Source organism: Heptranchias perlo, unplaced genomic scaffold, assembly GCF_035084215.1.
Source record: "Heptranchias perlo isolate sHepPer1 unplaced genomic scaffold, sHepPer1.hap1 HAP1_SCAFFOLD_54, whole genome shotgun sequence".
Classification (NCBI taxonomy): Eukaryota; Metazoa; Chordata; class Chondrichthyes; order Hexanchiformes; family Hexanchidae; genus Heptranchias; species Heptranchias perlo.
In genome coordinates, this window is record NW_027139559.1 from 1326830 (window position 1) to 1350904 (window position 24075).

Genomic DNA, 24075 nt, shown 5'->3' on the forward strand with positions numbered 1-24075 from the left:
AGAATTGGAGGGGCGCAGAGATCTCGAAGGGTTGTCGGGCTGGTGGAGGTTACAGAGATAAGGTGGGGCGAGGCTGCAAATAGGTTTGAAGACAAGGATGAAAATTTTAAAATCGAGGCGTTGCTGGACTGGGAGCCAATGTCGGTCAGCGAACACAGAGGGGCGGTTGGAGAACGGGACTTGATTCGAGTGAGAATTTGGACAGTAGAGTTTTGGATGAGCTCAAGTTTGCAGAGGGTACAAGGTTGGAGGCCGGCCGGGAGGGCATTGAAGTAGTTGATTCTGGAGGTAACAAAGGCATGGATGAGAGTTTCAGCAGCGGATGAGCTGAGGCAATGGGTGGAGACCGGCGATGTTACAGAGGCGGAAGTCGGCGGTCTTGGTGATTGAGAGGATATGGGGTCAGAAGTTCATCTCAGATTCAAACTGGGCGCGAAGGTTGTGAACGGTGTGGTTCAGCCACACACATTAGCCAGGGAGAGGGATGGCGTCAGTGTCTAGGGAATGGAGTTACTGGCAGGGACAGAAGACAAGGGCTTCAGTATTCCCAAAGTTTAATGGGAGGAAATTTCTGTTCAACTAATACTGGATGACGGAGAAGCAGCGTGAAAAAGCAGAGGCAGTGGAGGGGATGGGAGAGATGGTGGGGATGTGGAGCTGGGTCTTGTCAGCAGCCTGAACTGGTTCCTCCCGGACTGAGCAGGATTACGATTGCAACAACACATCATCAGTGGTGTGAAACTAAGCTGTCTCACGACGGTCTAATCCGAGCTCCCGTTCAATATTCGAGTGTGAACAATCCAGCGCTGGGTGAAGTCTACTTCACAATGAGAGGAACAGCCGACATCGAAGGATCAAAAAGCGACATCCCCACGAGCGCTGGATCGCCACAGGCCGTCTGGAACCTGACGTTGTGTTTTCGGATGATGTCGGCGAGGCGCAGCATGTAGAGGAGAAATAGGCGGGGGCCAAGGAGAGATCATTGGGTTTTCCAGAGGTAAAGATGGAGGAGCAGGAAGAGAAGCCGTCGCGGGTGATTCTCTGACTCGACTGGATAGATGGGAATGGACCAGGCGAGGACAGTCCCAACTCGGCAAAGAGTGAGGGGAAAGAGCGAACCAAAGTCAGAGGGAGAGAGAGAGACACACAGTGAAAGAAGTGGTGAGAAATAGAGCGGGACAGATTGGAGATAGTGTCGCAGAGAGAGAGGGGGAGAGAATTAAACAGAAACAGAGAAAAGCTGTGACACAAACTCAAACAAAGTACGAGAGAAAAAGAGCATCGCACATTGGTCAAGAATTAATCTAGAATCGCAAATAAGACCCGGTTCAACAGGCCCCCGTGAACCCTATTTTTAAACCTCCTTTTATTACCTCCTTTTTATACCAATTTTATTCCCCTTTTTAAATCCACTTCAAATTGTCATTTGAAACGTCATTAAACCCCTTTTAATCCCTTTTAAACCTCATTTTTAAACCCAACTATTGAAGCCATTTTGCCCCCTTTTTAAACCCATTTTTTGGAGAGATTGTCTTTCTCCAAACTCTCCCACTGTGGTTCCTTTTGAAACCCATCTCTTTCTCACCAAGCTTAGTCTCTCTCCGGAAACCTTTTTAAACCCGTTTAAAACCTCACTAACCTCCTTTTAACTATTTAACCTCATACACCGCTTATTACGATCGTTTTTAAAACTTTTCACCTCTTAAACCAAAATTTTACCACCAACCCCCTTTTAAACTTTCACCCCCGTTTAACTCATTTTGACCACTTTCCTACCCTTTCAACCAGTAACTTATTCAACGCGTTTCAACCCTCTTTTTAACCCGTTTATAACATTAGTCCCCTTTTAAACCCTTTTTAAGCTCTTTAACATTCTTCTTAATCCCCTCCTGTGAGAGAAGCAAAGCGACCCCCAGACATTGAGCACAATGGAGGTTTGCAGACTGGAGGAGGGGGCAGGGGCTCTGGCATCGGTGCGTCTCACAGGAAGTGACCTCACCGCGTAAGACACTGACGACTCACATGGTCGACTGCAACGCTGCTGACCAGCCCGCTCCGCATCCGACATTTTGTCCATACCCAGAAGTGACCTCGTCACGTCGATGCCAGCTCAACATGTCCGCAGCCGGGCCCAGCTGGGCTCCGCCTGCTGCCCCGCACCCGAGTGACCGGTTGAGGATTCACCTGGTCAGGTGAAGCCATCTCCCAGAGTGCAACGCGGCCAGAGCTGTGGTTCGATCGGGGCTTGTCTCGGCCGCGCTGCATTATGGGAAGGCGGGGTCGTCATCTCCGCATCCGTCCAACCAGCTCCTGAAATCCGCAAAACCGCCGCCCTCCAACGTGGACAGGCACCGAAAGGAACTGGAGTTGGGATTCAAACCCCGGGAGGCAACCAGGATCGCTCTTCGGCTCCTTCCAACCACCTGAACACATTGCCCACCCCATAAACTCCTTCCCACTCCCTCAAGCCCTTCCCCAAACACTGAACGATTTCCCTTAACAGCTTCCCAACCCCTGAAGCTCTTCCCACACTTTGAATTCCTTATACTCACAATGAGCCCCTTCCCATTCCCTGAACCCCTTTTCAACCCCATGAACGAATTCTTGATACACTCAACCGCTTCTCCTCCCCTAAACCCCTTCCCATCCCCTGAACCCCTTTTAACCCGCTGGTATGATTCCAACATCTTCCCCAACTCCTCACCATCCCCTGAACCTCTTCCCACTCCCTGAACACCTTCCCACTCCCTGAACGCCTTCCCTCCCACTGATACCCTGCCCCACCCGCTAAACCATTTCCAATACTCTCGACCACTTCTCCTCCCCCTGAACACCTTCCGACCCAATAAACCCCTTCCCGAGCCCATTAATCCCGAATCCCTTCCCAAACCCTTGAACCACTTTCCCACCCTCTGAATCCCTACCATCCACTTCCCACCCTTGAAGCAGTTCCCCACACCCTGATCCTCTTCCCCAACACCTGAACCCACAAGGATCTGCGCTGGGGCATCAACTTTTCAGTCTATTTATTATTGACATGGATAACACAATAGAGAGCCATTTATCCAAGTTTGCAAATGACACAAGGATTGATGCCATAGCAAGTCGTGTACACGGGAGCAGAACATTACAAAGAGATATTTGTAGATTCAGGGAGTGGGCAAAACCGTGGCAGATGGACTTCAAACCAGTTAAATATGAGATCATCCATTTTGGACCAAAAATGAGTAGATCCTAGAATTTATTTAAATTGCTGTCATTCCCTTGAGAATCGAAGCTTCTAATTCTAATGGAAGATCTAATTGAAGCGTTTCAGATGATAGAGAGGAATTGTTTCCTCTGGTTTGAGAGTGCAGAACAACGGGAATAACATTAAAATTAGGGTGAAGTCAGATAGAACTTCTTCAAACAAAGGGCAGTGTAAATCTGGAACTCTCGCCCCCAAAAGCTGTTGAGGCTGGGGATCCATTGAAAATTCCAAAACTGTGATTTATGGACTTCTGTTAGGCACGGGTATTATGAGTTATGGAACCAATGCGGGTAGATGGAGTTAAGATTCAGATCAGCCATGATATATTTGATCGAAACAGGCTCGAGGAGTTGAATGGTCTACTCTTGTTCCTTTGTCCCTTTGTTCCTATGTTCCCTTGTAACTATGTTCCAATGGAGGAGGGGTGGAAGTGATTATCCTCGGGGTCAGTGCTGGGCCCAGATCCCCACTCCGTATATATCGACTGTTCGGATTTGCAATCGCCATCACAATCGGAACATTTGCTGATGACACAAAATTAGGAGATTTGACAGCCAGTAACGAAAATTTAAATGAGTTCAGGAAGACATTGATGGTTTGGACTGGAATGGATTGACAGGTGCCAGATGTCTTAATGTGTAGAAGTATGAAGCACATTGAATAATGGTCCAGCAACACCTCGAATTTAAAATTTCCATCTTCGTGTTAAAATCCTTCCAGGGCCTCGTCGCTCCCTGTCTCTGTATCCTCCTCCAGCCCTACAACATCCACCCCCTCCCGCCCCCGCCCGAGGTCTCTGCACTCCTCCAATTCTTGCCTCTTGTGCATTTCCGATTTTCATCGTTCCACCATTGGCGGCCGTGCCTTCATCTGCCTAGGAAGTAACCTCTTGAATTCCCTCCCTAATCCTCTCCGCCGCTCTACCTCTGTCTCCTCCTTCAAGACGTTCCTTAAAATCGACCTCTTTGACCAAGCTTTTAGTTAACTGTCCTAATGCCTCCTGATGTGGCTCAGTGTCAAACTGTGTTTGATAATGTTCCTTTCATGGGACTTGGGAAGTTTTGATATTTTAAATGTGGTATATAAATGCAAGTTGTTGTCGATTATAGATATCGAATCATAGACTCACAGAATGGTTACAGCACAGAAGGAGGCCATTCGGCCCATCGTGCCCGAGCCTTCTCTTTGTAAGAGCAATCCATTTACTCCCATTCCCCTTCTCTTTCCTTGTAACCTGACTATTTTTTTCCCTTAGAGTATTTGTCCAATTCATTTTTGAAAGCCACGATTGAATTTGCTTCCACCGCCCTTTCAGGCATCGCATTCCAGATCATAACTACTCGCTGTGTAAAAATGTTTTTCTTCATGTCGCCTTTGGTTCTTTTGCCAATCACCTTAAACCTGTTCCCTCTGGTTCTCGACCCTTCCGCTAATGGAAACAGTTTCTCTTTATTTACTTCATCTAAACCCTTCATGGTTTTGAGCACTTACCATCTCCTTTCAAGAGATAGAGGCGGAGGGGTCTAATTCGGGTATTCCAGAGATTTGGGCCCAGGCAGATGAAGGCAAGGCAGCCAATGGTGGAGCGATTAAAATCAGGGGTTCACAGGAGGCCATAATTTGAGGAACGCCGTGATCTCGGAGGGTTGTCGGGCTCAGGGTGGTTACAGCGATTGGGAAAGGCAAGGCCGCGGAGGGATCTGAACACAAGGATGAGAATTTTAAAATCGAGCATTGACGGACCGGGAGCCAATGTAGTTGAGCGAGCACATGGATGATGGACAGTTTAAAAGCTAAGCACCGTGTGCAGGATTGGAGGGACAGGGCGACTCGGGATAATTGGCCTAGGGCAGTGAGAATATCTCTTGAGCATTCAGATATTCAGCAGCTCAAAGTGGCAGGGAGATGAGATCTGTGTGTCAATTTATCCTGGCATGTGCAAAATCCATCGTCTCTCAATGACCAATATATTTCTTCACCTCTCCCTGCTTTCCTGGAAAGCGTTTTATTTTCCGTCGCTGCATTTGCTTCGAACATCTAATTCCCCCGGCATCTGGAGGAACAGAGGAAGATGGATTAAAATAATAGACAGAAGCAGAAGGAGGTGGCAGGTGAAACTGGCAAAAAATGTGAGTGTCACTTGCTTCAAATGAGGCCTGAGAGGCCGGGGTTGCCTTGCACCTTTCCAAGGAGATGCGTTGATCAGGTAGGTGTATTTTGGAAATGGAAACAGTTGCACCAGCAGCTTGTGATAGTATTTCCCCTCACTGTCCATTCCATGTTCATGCCTACCCGCACTTGGTGCTTTCATTCTCTGAACACGTATTTCGTGTTCTGACAGTAAAAGCCAGCTTGTCTGGGGCGAAAGTGACCTGAACTTCAAAGGAACAATTAGGAAAAGCAGCGTTGGTCGGCTTGAAAGCAGTAAAATTGCAGCAGGTTCCATGGTGGTGAGGATTCGGATGCAGGTCGGGTAGGTTTTCTGGAAGGAACATAATAACAAGACTGAAAAATCACCTCCAGCCAAATGCACCAACAATTGTTCCGTCTTTGTAAAGGACTGAACGTCAGGACTGGGATTCAAACCCACGGCTCCACGCGGCCTGATACGCAGACGCCTGAGACTCCTGACTCCTGGGTGCAGTGGTCAGATTCTCTCATTTCCACATTAAAACCGCTCCGCCGCCCTATCCCCGTAGCCCTGCAATTTGTTTCCTTTCAAGTACTTTCCAATTCCCTTTTGATGACCATGATTGAATCTGCCTCCAACAATCCCTCGGGCAGCGTATTCCAGGTCCTCACCACTGGCCGCTGAAAAACGTTTATTCTCATGTCACCTTTTGTTCTTTTGCCAATCACCTTAAATCTGTGTCCTCTGGTTATTGATCCTTCTGCCAATGGGAACAGTTTCTCTCTATCTACTCTGTCTAGCCCTTTCATGATTTTGAATACCTCTATCAAATCTCTTCGCATCCGCCAATGTTCCAAGGAGAACAACCCCAGCTTCTCCAGTCTATCCACATACCTAACGTCCCTCATCCCTGGAATCATTCTAGTAAATCTCTTCTGCACCCTCTCTAACGCCTTCACAATCTTCCTAAAGTACGATGCCCAGAACTTGACACAATACTCCAGTTGTGGCCGAAACAGCGTTTAATAAAGTTTCTTCATGACTTCCTTACTTTTGTAATCTATGCCTCTATTTATACAGCCCAGGAATCCGTGTGCTGTTTAAACCGCTTTCTTATCCTCCCTGCCCCCTTCAATGATTTGTGCACATAAACCCCCAGATCTCTCTGTTCCTGTGCCGCTTTTAGAATTGTGCCCTCTAGTTTATATTGCCTCTCCTCGTTCTTCAACCGAAAAGCATGACTTCGCATTTTTTTGAGTTAAATATCATCTGCCACGTGTCCTACTATTCCACCAGCCTGTCTATATCCTCTTGAAGTTTATCACTTTCCTCCTCACTGTTTACTACACTTCCAAGTTTCACTGTTGATCTGACAGTGGAACACTAACCGATGAATTAAATACTTATTGATTTACTCTCTGCACTCTTCCTCGCCTTGTTTTGAGGCTTCCTTTATAAAGAAAAGCTCAGGAAGTGAGGTGGAATCTTTGGAGAAAGAAACTGAGTTAACGTTTCAGATCGAAGAACTTTCGTCAAAAGTCTTGACGAATTTTCACTTTAATTTTAGATTTGCAGAAACCGCAGTATTTTGCTGTAAACAACCGAGATTGGCTTCACGCAAATCAGAATTCTTCTTGACAGACAAGGTCCGAAGGGAGGATTTACTGGTTACAGGAGAGCTGGCTCAATGTGACATGGATATTTCTGCAGTGAGCGACACCAGACTCTTTCCCTGTTTCCACAATGAATGTCGCTCTCTTAATTTTATTCACATTCCCACAGGATTCTGTGGATTTCTGAGCGATCATGAAAGGATCCCGCAGCGCTGCCTCCGTAAATAACAACAGTTCCAAGCCGCATTTCGAATGCAGCAACAAACCCATCAGTTTCTCGCTGTTCCCCAGCTCCCGGAGTGAGTGAGGCCGCGATTGGTGCAATATTCAGACCGCCTGTCCGGCCTCGCTGATGTCATCACCCGCTGCCGACGGAAAGCATCGAATCCAGTCTGAGCCCGCGCGTTACTGCTCCTCCCCAGGATAAAAATATATCATGGCGCGACCAAACCTCCACATACACCGAGATCAGGCACAAGAAAATCCGGGAAGCTTGGACCCTGGTCACTCGGTCTCCCACCAAGATTTACCGAGAAACAGAATGAAATTGTCATTGGCCCACTGCGGAAAAACCAGTGTCAGCAGCGCAAGTGGTTTGGAGTCAGGACGGCTGAGCGGTCTGAGGCGCTGCGCTCAGGTCGCAATCTCTCTTCGAGGTGCAGGTTCGAATCCTCCTTCTGACATCTGGTCCCGAACACGCACCAACCTGTTCCTCGGCCGGAGTTGATTTTTACGAGGAGTTTTGAAGAAGATATTGTTTCCACTGGCAGGATGGTCGGTGAGCAGAGGAAACAGATTAAAGATAATTGGTCAAAGAACCAGAGAGGGATGATGGGGAGAAATTCCGTTTCCGCAGCGAGCTGTTATGATCTGGAATGCACTGTACGAAAGGGTGGAGGAAGCAGATTCAATTGTGACTTTCAAAAAGGGAATTGGATCAATACTGGAAGGGCAAAAACTTGCAGGGCTATTGTGAAAGAGCAGGGGAGTGGGACGAATTGGAGAGCCGACATCGCCGTGATGGGCTGAATGGCCTCCACCTGCGCTAAAAGATTCAACGAACGGTGAGGCGTAAAACTCCCTGCTACCAGAAGATGGTACCTTTGCCTAAAACATTCTCGCTCACCCCAGAGGACTGTTGGAATCATAGATTCTTAGAATGGTTACAGCGCGGAAGGAAACTCGTCGGCCCGTCGAGTCCGTGCCAGCTCTCTGCAAGAGCAATCCAGCTCCCCCGCTCTATCCCCATAGCCCCGTTCTTTTTTCCATTCAAGTACTTATCTAATTCCCTTTTGAAGGCCACGATTGAATCTGCCTCCACCACCCCCTCAGGAGGGTGATCATTCCTGTTCACCACCACTCACTGTGTAAAAAAGTTTTTTCTCATGTCGTCCTTATTTTTTTTTGACAATCACCTTCAATCTATGTCCCCTGGTTCATGACCCCCCCCCCCACCCCCGCGCGCCAATGGCAAGTTAATCTCTATCTAATCTGTTCAGACCCTTCATGATTTTGAACACCTCTATCAAATCTCCTCTCAATATTCTCTACTCTGAGGAGAACAACCCCAGTTTCTCCATTCTATGCATGTATCCGAATCCGTCATCCCTGGAATCACTCTAGCAAATCTCTTCTGTACCCTCTCTAAGGCCGTCACATATTTCCTAAAGTGCGATGGCCAGAACTGAAGACAATCCTCCAGTTGTGGCCGAACCAGTGTTTTATAAAGTTTCATCATATCCTCCTTGCTTTTGAACTCTATGCTTCTATTTATAAAGCGCAGGATCCTGTATGATTTCTTAACCGATTTCTCAACCTGCCCTGTCATCTTCAATGATCTGTGCACATATACCCCCAGATCTCACTGTCCGATGAAATGCAGCCAAATTTGATCGTCCACATTTAATAATAACTTTGGTAACATCAGTGATTCACTTAATATTGAACTTTCCTGTCTCCCTCCACCCACCCCCTGCAGGTACTGACTGTCGCTGAGGGACGGCCTCCACAAAGATAGGATGCCTTCTTGGCCCTTCACCCCAAGGGCCTGAACTTGTGTCTCAGAAAGGAGACTCGGTGTTAGCACCTACCGCACTTTCCACCAGGGGGCACTGCTGACCAGGAGTGATCGAGTGAGAGGGGGCGAGATGGGGAGAGAGAAAGACAGATGGAGGGAGAGAGACAGAGACAGAGCGAAAGAGAGAGAGAGAGACGGAGAGAGAGACAGAGAGGGAGAGATAGATAGAGACGGAAAGAGAAAACCCGACAGAGAGACAGAGAGGGGGATAGAGACAGAGAGAGAAAGAGAGAGAGATAATGAGAGACAGAGAGGGGGTGAGAGAGGCAGATCGAGGGTGAGGAAGATACAGAAAGGGAAAGACAAACACACAGGCACACATGGAGTCAGAGAGACAGAGATATAGACAGAGAGTCAGAGATAGAGATAGATTTGGAGACAGATACAAAGATGGAGAGGGAGAGATACAGATAGAGTGACAGATAGACAGACAGTGAGAGAGAGGCCGTACAGGGAGAGAACGAGAGAGGAAAGACAGACAGAGAGAGAAGGGCACACACGCAAAGAGTGACAGAGACAGAGAGTGAGAAAAATAGTGAGAGAGAGGGGGAGACAGAGAGAGGGAGAGAGAGAGAGAGAGAGAGAAAGAGATAGAGACAGAGTCTTATGGAGGGTCAGAGACGTAGAGAGAGACAGAGTTCAAGGACATAGAGAGAGACGGAGTGAGAGAGACAGAGAGAGAGAGAGAAGGAGTTGTAGAAAGAGATTGAGAAAGGGTGAGGCAGAGAGATAGAGAGAGGCAGAGAGAGGCAGAAAGGGAGAGAGAGAGAGGAAACAAATCTGTAATGATGAACAAAAACAAAGAGAGAGAGTGAGAGAAAGGCAGATAGAGAGACAACGAGCGAGAGAGAGAGAGAGAGAGAGAGATAGATAGCGAGAGATAACGAGAAAGGGAGCGAGAGACAGAGTAGAGAGTGGGAAGAGGGGGAGTCAGTGAGAGAGAGAAAGACAAGAGGGGAGACAGAGAGAGAGAGAGACAGAGATAACCACATAGGGAACGATATGGAGAGACAGAGGAAGAGTGTGTGGGAAAGAAAAATATAGACAAAGAGAGATAATGAGCGAGAAACATAGAAACATAGGAAATAGGATCAAGGGTAGGCCATTCGGCCCTTCGGGCTTGCGCCGCCATTCAAAATGATCATGGCAGATCAATTAACTCAGTACCCTTTTCCGCGTTTTCCCCATATCCCTTGTTCCATTTAGGATTAATAAATATATCTATCTCCTTCTTGAATATATGTAATGAATTGGCCTACACTGCCTCCTGTGGTAGAGAATTCCACAGGTTCACCACCGACTGAGTGAAGAAATTTCTCCTCATCTCGGTTCTAAATGGCATACTCCATATCCTGAGACTGTGACCCCTGGTTCTGGACTCCCCAGCATCCGGGATCAATCTCCCTGCATCTAGTCTGGCTGGTCCTGTTAGAATTTTATATGTTTCGATGAGATCACCTCTCATTCTTCTAAACTCGAGTGAATATAGGCTTAGTCGACCCAATCTCTCACGCGTCAATCCTGCCATCCCAGGAATCAGTCTGGTAAAGCTTCGTTGCACTTCCTCCATGGCAAGGACATCCTTCCTCAGATAAGGAGACCAAAACTGCACACAATGCTCCAGATGTGGTCTCACCAAGGCCCTGTATGACTGCAGTAAGACATCCCTGGTCCTGTAGTCAAATCCACTTGCAATGAAGGCCGACATACGATTTGACTTCCTAACTGCTTGCTGCACCTGAATGCTCGCTTTCAGCGAATCGTGTGCAAGGACACCCAGGTATCGTTGCACCTCCCCTTTTCCCAATCTATCACCATTCAGGTAATAATCTGCTTTTCTGTTTTTATAAGGAGCTATGAACCTGTACTCCTAGATCTCTTTGTTCAATAACTGTCTCCAACGCCCTCCCATTAACGGAGTAGGTCATGGCCCGATTCGATCTACCAAAATGCATAACCTCACATTTATCGAAATTAAACTCCATCTGCCATTCATTGGCCCACTGGCCCAATTTATCAACATCCCGTTGCAATCCTAGATAACCTTCTTCACTGTCCACAATGTCACCAACCTTGGTGTCATCGGCAAACTTACCAACCATACCTCCTAAATTCTCATCCAAATCACCAATATAAATTACAAATAAAAGCGGACCCAGCACCGATCCCTGAGGCACACCGCTGGTCATGGTCCTCCAGTCCGAAAAACAACCCCACACAACCACCCTCTGTCTCCTATCGTCAATCCAATTTTGTATCCAATTGGCTACCTCACCTTGGATCCCGTGAGATTTAAACTTATGTAACAACCTACCATGCGGTACCTTGTCAAAGTCTTTGCAAAAGTCCATGTAGACCACGTCTACTGCATAGCCCTCATCTATCTTCTTGGTTACCCCTTCAAAAAACTCAATCAAATTCGTGAGACATGATTTTCCACTCACAAAACCATGCTGACTGTTCCTAATCAGTCCCTGCCTCTCCAAATGCCCGTAGATCCTGTCTCTCAGAATACCCTCTAACAACTTACCCACTACAGATGTCAGGCTCACCGGTCTGGAGTCCCCAGGCTTTTCCCTGCCGCCCTTCTTAAACAAAGGCACAACATTTGCTACCCTCCAATCTTCAGGCACCTCACCTGTAGCTGTCGATTATTCAAATATCTCTGCTAGGGGAAGCGTAATTTCCACCCTAACCTCCCATAACGTCCTGGGATACATTTCATCAGGTCCCGGAGATTTATCTACCTTGATGCGCGTTAAGACTTCTAGCACCTCCCTCTCTGTAATATGTACACTCCTCAAGACATCACTATTTATTTCCCCAAGTTCCCTAACATCCATGCCTTTCTCAACCGTAAATACCGATGTGAAATATTTATTTAGGATCTCACCCATCTCTTGTGGTTCTGCACATAGATGGCCTTGTTGATCCTTAAGAGGCCCTACTCTCTCCCTAGTTACTCTTTTGCCCTTTATGTATTTGTAGAAGCTCTTTGGATTCTCCTTTGCCTTATCTGCCAAAGCAATCTCATGTCCCCTTTTTGCCCTCCTGATTTCTCTCTTCACTCTACTCCGGCAATCTTTATACTCTTCAAGGTATCCACTTGATCCCAGCTGCCTGTGCATGTCATATGCCTCCGTCTTCTTTTTGACTAGGGCCTCAACCTTGCCTTGCCACCTATAAAGATTTCTATATGTTCACACCCTGGTCGCTCCAGTCCTGCACCCACTTAATTTATGTTGCCTCGCCTCATTCTCCCTTTCAAAATGCATCACTTCACAATTAAATTTTAGCTGCGTGAATTTATACATATTTACAGATTGTTTCTTTGAGTTTGTCCCTGTCTATATGATAGTTGTGTGATTCTGCAAATACTGACATGTTGTTTCTCTGATTGTGTTTATCTATATCTGATAGTTGTGTGAGTTTATACATATTTACAGGGTGTTTCTATGAGACTGTTAAAGTTTACAGTTTTATTCTGCGAGACTGCAAAAGTTTCGAATGGGTTTCATTGAGTGTTCAGATGTTTCCAGGGTATTTATCTCATATGTTAATATTTTATACGTTTCCCTTTGATTCCTTGGTGTCAATCCTTTGCTCCTTTTATTTTTCCATCCCCTCTGTAAACACCATAATATGTTTGGCTGGGTAATGTCACTCTTTAGAAACACGTTGTTGTTGTCTTGTTCTGGTTTAAGGCCTGAGTCGGGAGCAGCTCATCGTTCCATCGCCGGGATCCTTGCTTGGTAAGATTCTGCTAGTTTAGGAAAAGTTATTTGTCGTGAAATTTGTACCCTGATGGCTTGGGATGGAAAAAAACAGAGAACCAGGTTCTGCGATCCAGCTTTTTTCTGCAGTTATTCCTTGCTTTTCTCTGTTATTATCTCGTATTTGTTCCTCCGCTTCAGCTCAATACAGGAGGAGGAACTCCGCTCTATCTGTTTTCTCCTCGGTATTTTATGGGCAGATGAAATATTTCGCATTCGCTTACCTTCAATTTAAAAATGTGGATTATCTGTTAAGCTATGTTCTAATGTACAAAAGTGTTATGCTGACAACAAGTCTGTTTGTTAAATGACTGTGATTAATGTCAGTTGCAATGACGCTTAATTATGTGACTTGGGGATTTCTCCCTGCTTTAAATAAAGAGCTCTCTTCACCGTGTCATCTTATACAGTCAGTTCATTGCTTTCAGCAAAAAAGCCATCAGCCACTCTCACAGAATTAAAATCATGGATTGGCGGTTCGATCTTCAATACTTTTTGCATCAAATTCGGATAATAAAAGTATTTGAGGATATACAGAAGATTTACTATCCCCTCCTCGCTGCTGCTGGTGTTCCTCGTAAGTTTCTACGTCCAGTTATTAATTCAATAAACCATGTTTAACTGTAATATTATTCTTGCTGTTTACCTTGGGACATTCAGTTTTTAATGCCATTCTGTGTTTTAATTTTTTGTGTCTTTGTTAACATATTGATTGATAAATATACTGGCATATCTTTGCTGCTATTGGTGTGGCGGGTAAATCTCTATATCCAGTTGTGAATTCTGAAAATTATGCTTAACTGTGTTTCTCTCCTTGTCATTTCCCAATCTATCCAGCTTCTGTCGGCTATTGATACTGCACGTGATACCGTGTTACCAAGATTCAAATATTCTGTATCAAACTTCAGCAATGATATTGGACGAGTCTATTTTTTGAACAACTTTCAGTCTGCTATCTGCACTGAACGTTTCTAACAGATCAGACGAATGTGCTGTTGGTTTTGGACACTTTCCACCTTCTGCTCTCCATGGTAACTTGCACAGAGTCACAGGAGCAAATCCTGGCACATCACAAACACGCCTTTAAATGTCTGAAAATATCCGCAAATTGTTCAATTCCAGTCATAGTATCATAATAGGCACATCACCGGAGGAGGACATTCTGTCCATCGTGCCTGTGCTGGCTCTTCAAAAGAGTTATCCAAATAGTACCATTCCCCTGCTCTTTCCCATAGCGCTGTATTTTTTCCCTTTAATTGTTTGTCTGATACCCTTTTGAAAGTTACTGTTGAATTGCCTTCAGCCATCCTTTCAAGCAGTGAATCACAGATCATTACAACTCGCTGGGTGAAAAAAAATGTTTCCTCAAGTCGCCTCTGGCTGTTCTACCGATCACCTTAAATCTGTGTCCTCTGGTGACCGACAAGGAAACAGTTTGTCCTTTTTGACACTTCCAAATGCGTTGATGATTTTGAACAGTCAGTGTCTCATTTCCTAACATCTCCAGTTCTTTATTAGTGTCAAGGTTTCTGCCGGTTAGAATATGATTACAAGTATAATTTACATTCTCACAAAATGTTCATTCAGTTACATTGCTATATATTTATTTCTCATCTTTGTTTTGAAATTACAGTTGAAACCTACGCCCGTCTGGCACAATTGAGTGAATCTCTCAGTGAGTCCCAGAGTGACCCTCTATTGTCTTCTTCTGTACTTTAGGATAAGCGATCACAGCTGATGGGAACTGAAGTACTGAGGATAAGGAAAAAAATTGACAACCCCCCGTCTATTTTTCCATTCACGATTTTCAAACAATGGTGAAAAAAGTACCAGTACAAACCTCTCCCAATTATATTCGGATACTTTACAAAATCAATCACCGACCACATTGCCTATTGGATAATTCGTCTGATTTCGACAATAATCAATGCAATTAATGGAACATTACATGGTCAATGATATCACACTATTTGAAGTCACAGCCCATTCTTACTGATGTTATTGTGATGTTATTTGGAAAATCTTCCTTTCACTGAGCTGCAATTTGTGTATTTCAACACAAATGTAGACAAATCAATCTTTAAAACACTTTTTACGCCTAGTTATCTTTAGAACTGCAGTGCACTTGTATTTATTATCTTAAAATTTACATGAGTGCATTTTAAATACAATTACTTGTAATTATTGCATGTCAAGGTTGCATTTTCTGCAGTTTACTGTTGCATTCATTTCAGATCTCAATATAATGAAACCGCATTAATAATCTAACCAGGAGCAGGAATCCAAGTGGCATTTTCCACTTCCCTAATACAGGGCACAGAAGCGAATCGCACCGCTCCAAATGTTGACTGATCCCGGGACACGAAGGATTCCTGAGAATTTCTGGTGTTTCAGTCCCCGTGACCTCGGGTGGTGTTTTTATCTGCTGGGCTGTAGGCAGCTGTCATTTAATCTCTCATTGATCTTACACCTGTTACTTTCATCATGTATTTATTCCCATTTATTTATTGTGTTCACGGATTATGTTAACAATAAACCCTCTCGTCAGCTCCAAAGGTAATGGAATTAGATTCTATTATTGAATGTCAGGAATGAGTTGCAGATTTCACTCTGAACTCCTTCAAACTGCTTTTTTGTTCTCAGACTATTGGATAATTTCCCTGTTAATTTGCCTTCCTTACAGTTAACTTAGTGACGATTGTGATCCTGTCTCGGGGAAAGTGCGGTCTCTCCAAATGTGTCACTCGCTACCTGGTGTCCATGGCAGCGGCGGATCTACTGATCGTTATCATCGATCTGATTTTCAGGCAGATTCCGATTGTTTATTCCGAACAATTTATTTTTCTATTGTACATTCCCGTGTGTAATATCCACGCCGTCCTGCTTTATGCAGCTACAGACTGTTCTGTCTGGTTCACAGTCACTTTCACCTTTGATCGATTTGTGGCCATTTGTTGCCAAAAGCTGAAAACTAAACATTGTACCGAGAAAACGGCGGCTATGGTTCTAGGAACAGTGACTGTGCTGAGCTGTTTAAAGGACATCACCTGGTACTTTATGTATACGCGTAAATATAAACTTGATAATGACCCGTGGTTTTGCTCTGTTACGCCCGAAGTTACTGATTCACAATTGTGGACAGCAATCGAACTGCTTCATTATATTCTCACCCCGTTTGTCCCGTTTGTTCTGATTCTGCTGCTCAATGCTTTAATCGTCAAAAACATTTTAGTGGCAAACAGAGCCCGCAGGAGACTCCGGGGCCACGACAGTGGGGAGAGTGCGAGAGACCCAGAGATGGTGAGCCGAAGGAAATCCATCATTTTACTGTTTGTTATCTCGGGGAATTTCATCCTGTTATGGGCAATGCTTATGATGCAATCTGTATGGAACCGTATACATTATGTTCTTGGTGTTTTTTCAGCTCTTCCTAGATTTGTACAAGAAGCAGGATTTATGCTGCAACTTCTTAGTTGTAGCACAAACACTTTTATTTATGCAGTGACCCAGACTAAATTCAGAGACCAGTTGAAAAATGTGGTGAATTATCCCTTCACTGTAATTGTTAAATTCATTAAATAACGGGTTGAGACGCAGGTTTTTCTGAATAGAACTCAACTCTATTTAATATTGTGTCCAATCCACTCTACCCCGGTTTCATCCCAGAGTGACCAATGATCTGGAGAGAGGGAGTCTCAAATTTAAACCAGGCCATTAAAAAAATCTGCCTGCGCACAATCTAAGGTGACATGTCGAAGGAACGAGTACGAGTACAATCCCAGAGTTCGTCCATCAAACACTTACATTCCCAGAGTTCGTCTAGTAAACACTTATATTCCCAGGGATCGTCAAGTAAACACTGACATTCCCAGGGATTGTCCAGTAAACACTTACATTCCCAGGGATTGTCCAGTAAACACTTACATTCCCAGAGTTCATCCAGTAAACACATACAATCCCAGGGATCGTCCGGTAGACACTTACATTCTCAGAGATCATGCAGTAAATAATTGCATTCCCAGAGACAATCCAGTCAACACTGACATTCCCGGGGACCATCCAGTAAACACCTACATTCCCTTGGGCCCTCTGATAAACACTTACATTCCCAGTGATCATCCGGTAAACACTTACATTCCCAGGGAGAATCCGTTAAACACTTACATTCCCAGGGAGAATCCGTTAAACACTTACATTCCCAGGGAGAATCCGTTAAACACTTACATTCCCAGGGAGATCCGTTAAACACATCCATTCCCAGCGACCAACCAGCAAATATTACAATTCCCGCAGACCACCCGATAAACACTTGCATTTGCAGCGAGCATGTGATAAAACATTTTTATTCCCAGGGATTTTCCGTTAAACACGTCAGTTTCCAGGAACTATCCGATAAACTGTAACATTCCAAGGGGCCATCCATTAAGCACCTAGGGATCATCCAGTAAAGGCTTACATTCCCAGTGACCATCCGGTAATTACGAACCGTCCCACGCACCATCCGGTAAACACTTGCATTCACAGTGAGCATGCGATAAACACTCATATTCCCAGGGATTTTCCGGTAAACACGTCAATTCCCGGAGATCATCCGATAAACTCTTATATTCCGAGGTACCATCCAATAAACTTACATTCCCAGTGACTATCCAGTAAACACTTACATTCCCAGTGACCATACGATAATCACTAATATTCCAAGGGAGCATCTGGTATTCACTTAAATTCTCAGGGACCATCTGGTAATCATTAACATTCTCAGGGAGCATCTGGTAAACACTTCAAATCCCAGGGACCATCCGGTAAACACTTCAAGGGACCAGAAACCATCCGATAATAAAAACGGACATTCCCAAGGACCATCCTGTAAACATTTAGATTACGAGCGACCATCCAGTAAATAATTGCATTCCCGTTTATCATCCGGTTAACCCTTAAATTCCCAGAGACCATTTGGTATTCACATTCCTTCCCAGAGACCATTCGGTAAACACATCCCTTCCCAGAGACCATTCGGTAAACACATCCCTTCCCAGAGACCATTCGGTATTCACATTCCTTCCCAGAGACCATTCGGTAAACACATCCCTTCCCAGAGACCATTCGGTAAACACATCCCTTCCCAGAGACCATTCGGTAAACACATCCCTTCCCAGAGACCATTCGGTAAACACATCCCTTCCCAGAGACCATTCGGTAAACACATCCCTTCCCAGAGACCATTCGGTAAACACATCCCTTCCCAGAGACCATTCGGTAAACACATCCCTTCCCAGAGACCATTCGGTAAAGACATCCCTTCCCAGAGACCATTCGGTAAACACATCCCTTCCCAGAGACCATTCGGTAAACACATCCCTTCCCAGAGACCATTCGGTAAACACATCCCTTCCCAGAGACCATTCGGTAAACACATCCCTTCCCAGAGACCATTCGGTAAACACATCCCTTCCCAGAGACCATTCGGTAAACACATCCCTTCCCAGAGACCATTCGGTAAACACATCCCTTCCCAGAGACCATTCGGTAAACACATCCCTTCCCAGAGACCATTCGGTAAACTCATCCCTTCCCAGAGACCATTCGGTATTCACATTCCTTCCCAGAGACCATACTGTAAATAATTACATTTCCAGGGACCATCCAATAAACACTTATGATCCGAGGGACAAGCCGGCAAACACCTAAATTCTCCGGGACCATCCCAGAAACACTTTTATTCCCAAGGACGATCCGTTAAACATTTAAATTTCCAGGGACCAGCCGGCAAACTCTTACATTCTAAGGGACCATCCCTTAAACAATAACCTTCCCAGGGACCATCCGACAAACATTGACATTTCCAGGGACCATCCGTGCATTACTTACATTTCCAAAAGACATAGGGTAAACATTTACGATTCACATAACCTTCCGGTAAACAAGAACATTCCAAGGGGCCATCGGTAAACACTGACATTCCGAGGGGCCAGCCAGCAAACACTTAACATCCAAGGGACCATCCAGTAAAAACTTAGATTCCCAGCCACCATCCGGTCAGCACTTACATTCCCAGCGGCCATCCGGTAAACACTGCTATTCCCATGGACCACCCGGTCAACACTTATATTGCTAGGGACCGTCCGGTAAACACTTACATTCCTAGAGACCGTCCGGTAAATATTTACATTCCTAGGGACCGTCCGGTAAATATTTACATTCCTAGAGACCGTCCGGTAAATATTTACATTCCTAGGGACCGTCCGGTAAATATTTACATTCCTAGGGACCATTCGGTAAAAAAAAATGACAATTCCCAGGGACCACCCGTAAACACTCAAATTCTCAGGCACATTCCGGTAAACACTTCAGTTTCCAGGTCCCATCTGGTAAACACATTCTCAGGGGCACCCGGTAAACACTTACATTCCCAGGAACCATCCGGCGCCTACAAACCTTGGACCTGCTTTAGCTCCCGCCCCATTCACACACTGGTCACCGACACCTACAGTCCCGGGATCGCCACTACCTCCCGCCCCATTCACACACTGGTCACCGGCACCTACAGTCCCGGGATCTCCTCTACCTCCCGCCCCATTCACACACTGGTCACCGGCACCTACAGTCCCGGGATCTCCTCTACCTCCCGTCTCATTCACACACTGGTCACCGGCACCTACAGTCCCGGGATCTCCTCTACCTCCCGCCCCATTCACACACTGGTCACCGGCACCTACAGTCCCGGGATCTCCTCTACCTCCCGCCCCATTCACACACTGGTCACCGGCACCTACAGTCCCGGGATCTCCTCTACCTCCCGTCTCATTCACACACTGGTCACCGGCACCTACAGTCCCGGGATCTCCTCTACCTCCCGCCCCATTCACACACTGGTCACCGGCATCTACAGTCCCGGGATCTCCTCTACCTCCCGCCCCATTCACACACTGGTCACCGGCACCTACAGTCCCGGGATCTCCTCTACCTCCCGCCTCATTCACACACTCGTCACCAGCACCTCCATTTCCTGGATCTCCTCTTCTTCCCGCCCCAATGACAGACTGTTCAGCGGCACCTTGAGTCCCGGGATCTCCACTACCTCCCGCCCCAATAACACACTGGTCAAAGGAAACTACATTCCCGGGATCTCCTCTACCTCCCGCCCCATTAACACACTGATCACCGGCACCAACAGTCCCGGGATCTCCCCCACCTGACACCCCAATAACACACGGGTCACCGGCACCTACAGTCCCGGGATCTCCGCCACCTGACGCCCCATTAACGCACTGGTCACCGGCACCTGCAGTCCCGGTAGCCCCTTTACCTCCCGCCCCATTAAGACACTGGTCACCGGCACTTCATTAATTTTATTTCCCTGTTTATTTTATTTCCTTGTACTTTCTCCAATATGATCAAACATTTGGTGCAATTAGTAGCCTCATATTATTTTACAACTTATAACTGCATGAGATGTAAACATTCACAAACGCTGTAAATTGAGTTCATAGACAGCATCAGGTTACAAATGTTTCATTGATTGCTGGATACACAGTCTTTGCAGCATCGCGGCCTGATGGAGAGAGGATCAGACTCTCTTTGACACAGGACTGACTCTGCTCTTAGAAAGTCTTCAGATCTTCACATTGGTCAGCGGCACCTGTAGTCCCGCGACCTCCTCTACCTCCCGCCTCATTCACACACTGGTCACCGGCACCTACAGTCCCGGGATCTCCCCGACCTCCCGCCTCATTCACACACTGGTCACCGGCACCAACAGTCCCGGGATCTCCTCCACCTCCCGTCCCACTAACACACTGGTCACCGGCACCTACAGTCCCAGGATCTCCCCTACCTCCCGTCCCACTAACACACTGATCACCGACACCTACAGTGCCGGGATCTCCCCTACCTTACGCCCCATTAACACACTGATCACCGGCACCGACAGTCCCGGGATCTCCCCTACCTCCCGCCCCATTAACACACTGGTCACCGGCACCTACAGTCCCGGGATCTCCCCTACCTCCCGCCTCATTAACACACTGGTCACCGGCACCGACAGTCCCGGGATCTCCCCTACCTCCCGCCCCATTAACACACTGGACACCGGCACCGACAGTCCCAGGATCTCCCCTACCTCCCGCCCCATTCACACACTGGTCACCGGCACCTACAGTCCCGGGATCTCCCCGACTTCCCGCCCCATTCACACACTGGTCACCGGCACCTACAGTCCCAGGATCTCCCCGACCTCCCGCCCCATTCACACACTGGTCACCGGCACCTACAGTCCCAGGATCTCCCCTACCTCCCGCTCCACTAACACACTGATCACCGGCACCTACAGTCCCGGGATCTCCCCTACCTCCCGTCCCACTAACACAATGATCACCGACACCTACAGTCCCGGGATCTCCCCTACCTCCCGCCCCACTAACACACTGGTCACCGGCACCGACAGTCCCGGGATATCCTCTACCCCTCGCGTAATTAACGCAGTGGTCACTGGCACCTTCATCGTTTCATAATATAAGAGTAGGTAAATCACAGGATGAGGCCATTCGGCCCATCGTGCCTGTGCCGGCTTTTGGAAAGAGCTTTCCAATTAGTCCCATTCCCTGCTCTTTCCCCATAGCCCTGATTTTTTTTTCTTTTAAGTATTTATCCAATTATCTTTTGAAAGTTATAATTGAATCTTTTTCCACCATCCTTTCAGGCAGAGCATTCCAGATCACTACAACTCGCTGCGTATCAAAGTAGTATAATTTTATGTCACAGCACAGAAGGAAGCCATTCAGCCCATCCTACCTGTGCCGGCTCTTTGAAAGTGCGATCCAATTAGTCCCATTCCGCTGGTCTTTCCCCATAGCACTGTATTTTTCCCCATCAATTATTTTCCAATTTCCTTGAGAAATATTGGATTGAATCTGCTCCCGCCAATCGTTCAGCCAAAGCATTCCATGCCATAACAACTCTCTGCTTAAAAAAAGTTTCCTCATGTCGACTCTGTTTCTTTTGTCAATTAATTTAAATCTGTATCCTCTGGTTTCAAATACGTCTGTCACTGGAAACAATTTCCGCTTATTTATTCGGTCAAAAACTTTCATGACTTTGAACACCTTTAGCGAAGAGTGCTGGCTTTTCTAAGTGCCAATTAATGCTTTCCAGGGTTATTGTATTCAATTTTTTGAACAGGCATGTAACATTTGCAATTCTCCATTCCTCTGGCACCGCCCCCATATCTAAGGAGGATTTGAATATTGTCGCCAGAGCCTCCGCAATTTCTACCCTTACTTCCATCAGTAAATTGGGATGCATTCCATCTGGACCGGGTGACTGTTCTACTTTGAGTACTGCCAACCTTTGAAGTACCTCCTCTTTATCTATTTTAGCCTGTGCAATATCATTCCTACCTCCTGCTTGACTGCTACATTGGCAGCGTCCTCTTATCGAGTGAAGACCGATGCGAAGAATTCATTTAGTACCTCAGACAGAACTTCTGCCCACACAGGAAGATCTCATTTTTGTCTCTAATCGGCCCCACCCTTCCATTACCTATCCTTTCACTATTAATATGTTCATAAAATACGATTGTATTCCTTTTTAATATTGCTCCTAATCTATTATCACATTCTCTCTTTGCTCCAATGATTCTACTTTTCAGATTTAGTTTGGTTCTCTACTGTGTTATGAACCGTACACGTGTCATAAACCTCCTTTATCTGTTTCATTTTAATGTCCACATCTTTAGTCTTCCAGAGAGCTCTCGCTTTCGATGTCCTTCCTTTCCCCCGTGGGAATGTGTCAACTCTGTACCTGAACTCGCTCATCGTTCAAGGCCTCGCATTGTTCAATTGCTGCTTTGCCTCCCAATTCATGATTCCAATTCACCAAGGATTTTCAAAATGGAATTGGATAAATATTTAAATGGAAAATATTTAGGACCACAGGGAAAGAGCGGGGGAATGGAACTATCTGAACTCCGCTTATTAGAGCAGGTACGGGTTAGATTGGCCAAATGACCCGTCCTCTGCTGAAACCATTATAAAATTCTATAAGGCAAGGTCTCTTTTCAACTGAATGAAATTAGCCACCCTCCAGTTAAGTATTTTTATACTTGGTTTTTCCATGTCCTATTCAATAACGATTGTAAACCTAATAATATTGTGATCATTGTTCCCCAGGTGCTCCCCCAATGATACATGCTCCACCTGCCCACTTCATTCCGCAGAACTAGGTCCAGGACTGCTTCCTTCCTCATTTGGCTGGAAACACACTAATCAAGAAATTGAGTACATTTCAGGAAATACTCCACTGTTTGCTATTTACACTGTTACTGTCCCAGACTATATTTGGGATAATTCAAGAACCGCATTATCACTACTCTATAGTTCTTTCATCTTTCAGTTATTAGCCTGCCATTTGCACCTCTATCTCCTTCCCACTATTTGGTGGCCTGTAATATACACCCATGAGTGAAATAGCTCCTCTTTTGTCCCTTAATTCTAAACAAACAGATTCTGTCGTTGACCCCGCACTACATCATCCCTTTCCAGTGCTAAAATACTTTATTTGATCAAAACTGTCTTCGACCCATTCCTTTCTTCCCTTCCCTATATTTCCAGAATAGCGTATAGCCCAGAATATTAAGTATCTAATCCTACTCGCCCTTGAGCCAGGATTCTGCGATTACCACTATATCATAGTCCATGAGGCGACTTGTGCATGGAGTTCACCAACCGTATTTTCCACGCTACCAGTAATTACACACACTCACTCCAAACACATCGTAGACTGCCTCATCACTTTGGCTCACTGCTTGATTCCTCCTATATCTGTACTACTATTTACTCTACTGAAATTTGTCTCTCCCAGTCCTCTGTGCACCTTGTTACTCCTCGCCAATGTTTCGTTCTGGTGCCCACCCACTGCCAAATTATTTAAAACCCTCCCCGACAGCACCAGTTAAACTCCACGCAAGGAAATTTGTTCCAGCTCTATCGTGGCGCAAACCGTCCAGCTTGTACAGATCTCTCCTGCCCCAGAACTGATCTCAATGTCCCAGGAACCTGACGCCATCCCTCCTGCACCATTGCTCCAGCCACGCATTTACCTGACTTATCTATGTGTAATTTAATGCAAAATGTCTATAAATTAAAATCGCTTATCTAAAATTTTAGAGAACAAATCTAACTTCAAGCAGTGGATGAATCATTTGAAACCATGTATTTATTAAAGCAGCTTTTATT

General features: G+C 45.9%; 1 protein-coding gene across 1 annotated transcript; it reads left to right on the forward strand.

Moving 5' to 3' along the window:
* The first annotated feature begins 2022 nt into the window (after positions 1-2022).
* LOC137315173 (rhodopsin, G0-coupled-like) lies at positions 2023-17089 on the forward strand. The gene is made up of 5 exons (XM_067980053.1): positions 2023-2192; positions 5592-5723; positions 13255-13421; positions 15528-16402; positions 16589-17089. Exons 1-5 carry the CDS (start codon positions 2023-2025, stop codon positions 17087-17089), a joined length of 1845 nt encoding a protein of 614 aa, XP_067836154.1.
* The last annotated feature ends 6986 nt before the right edge of the window (positions 17090-24075 follow it).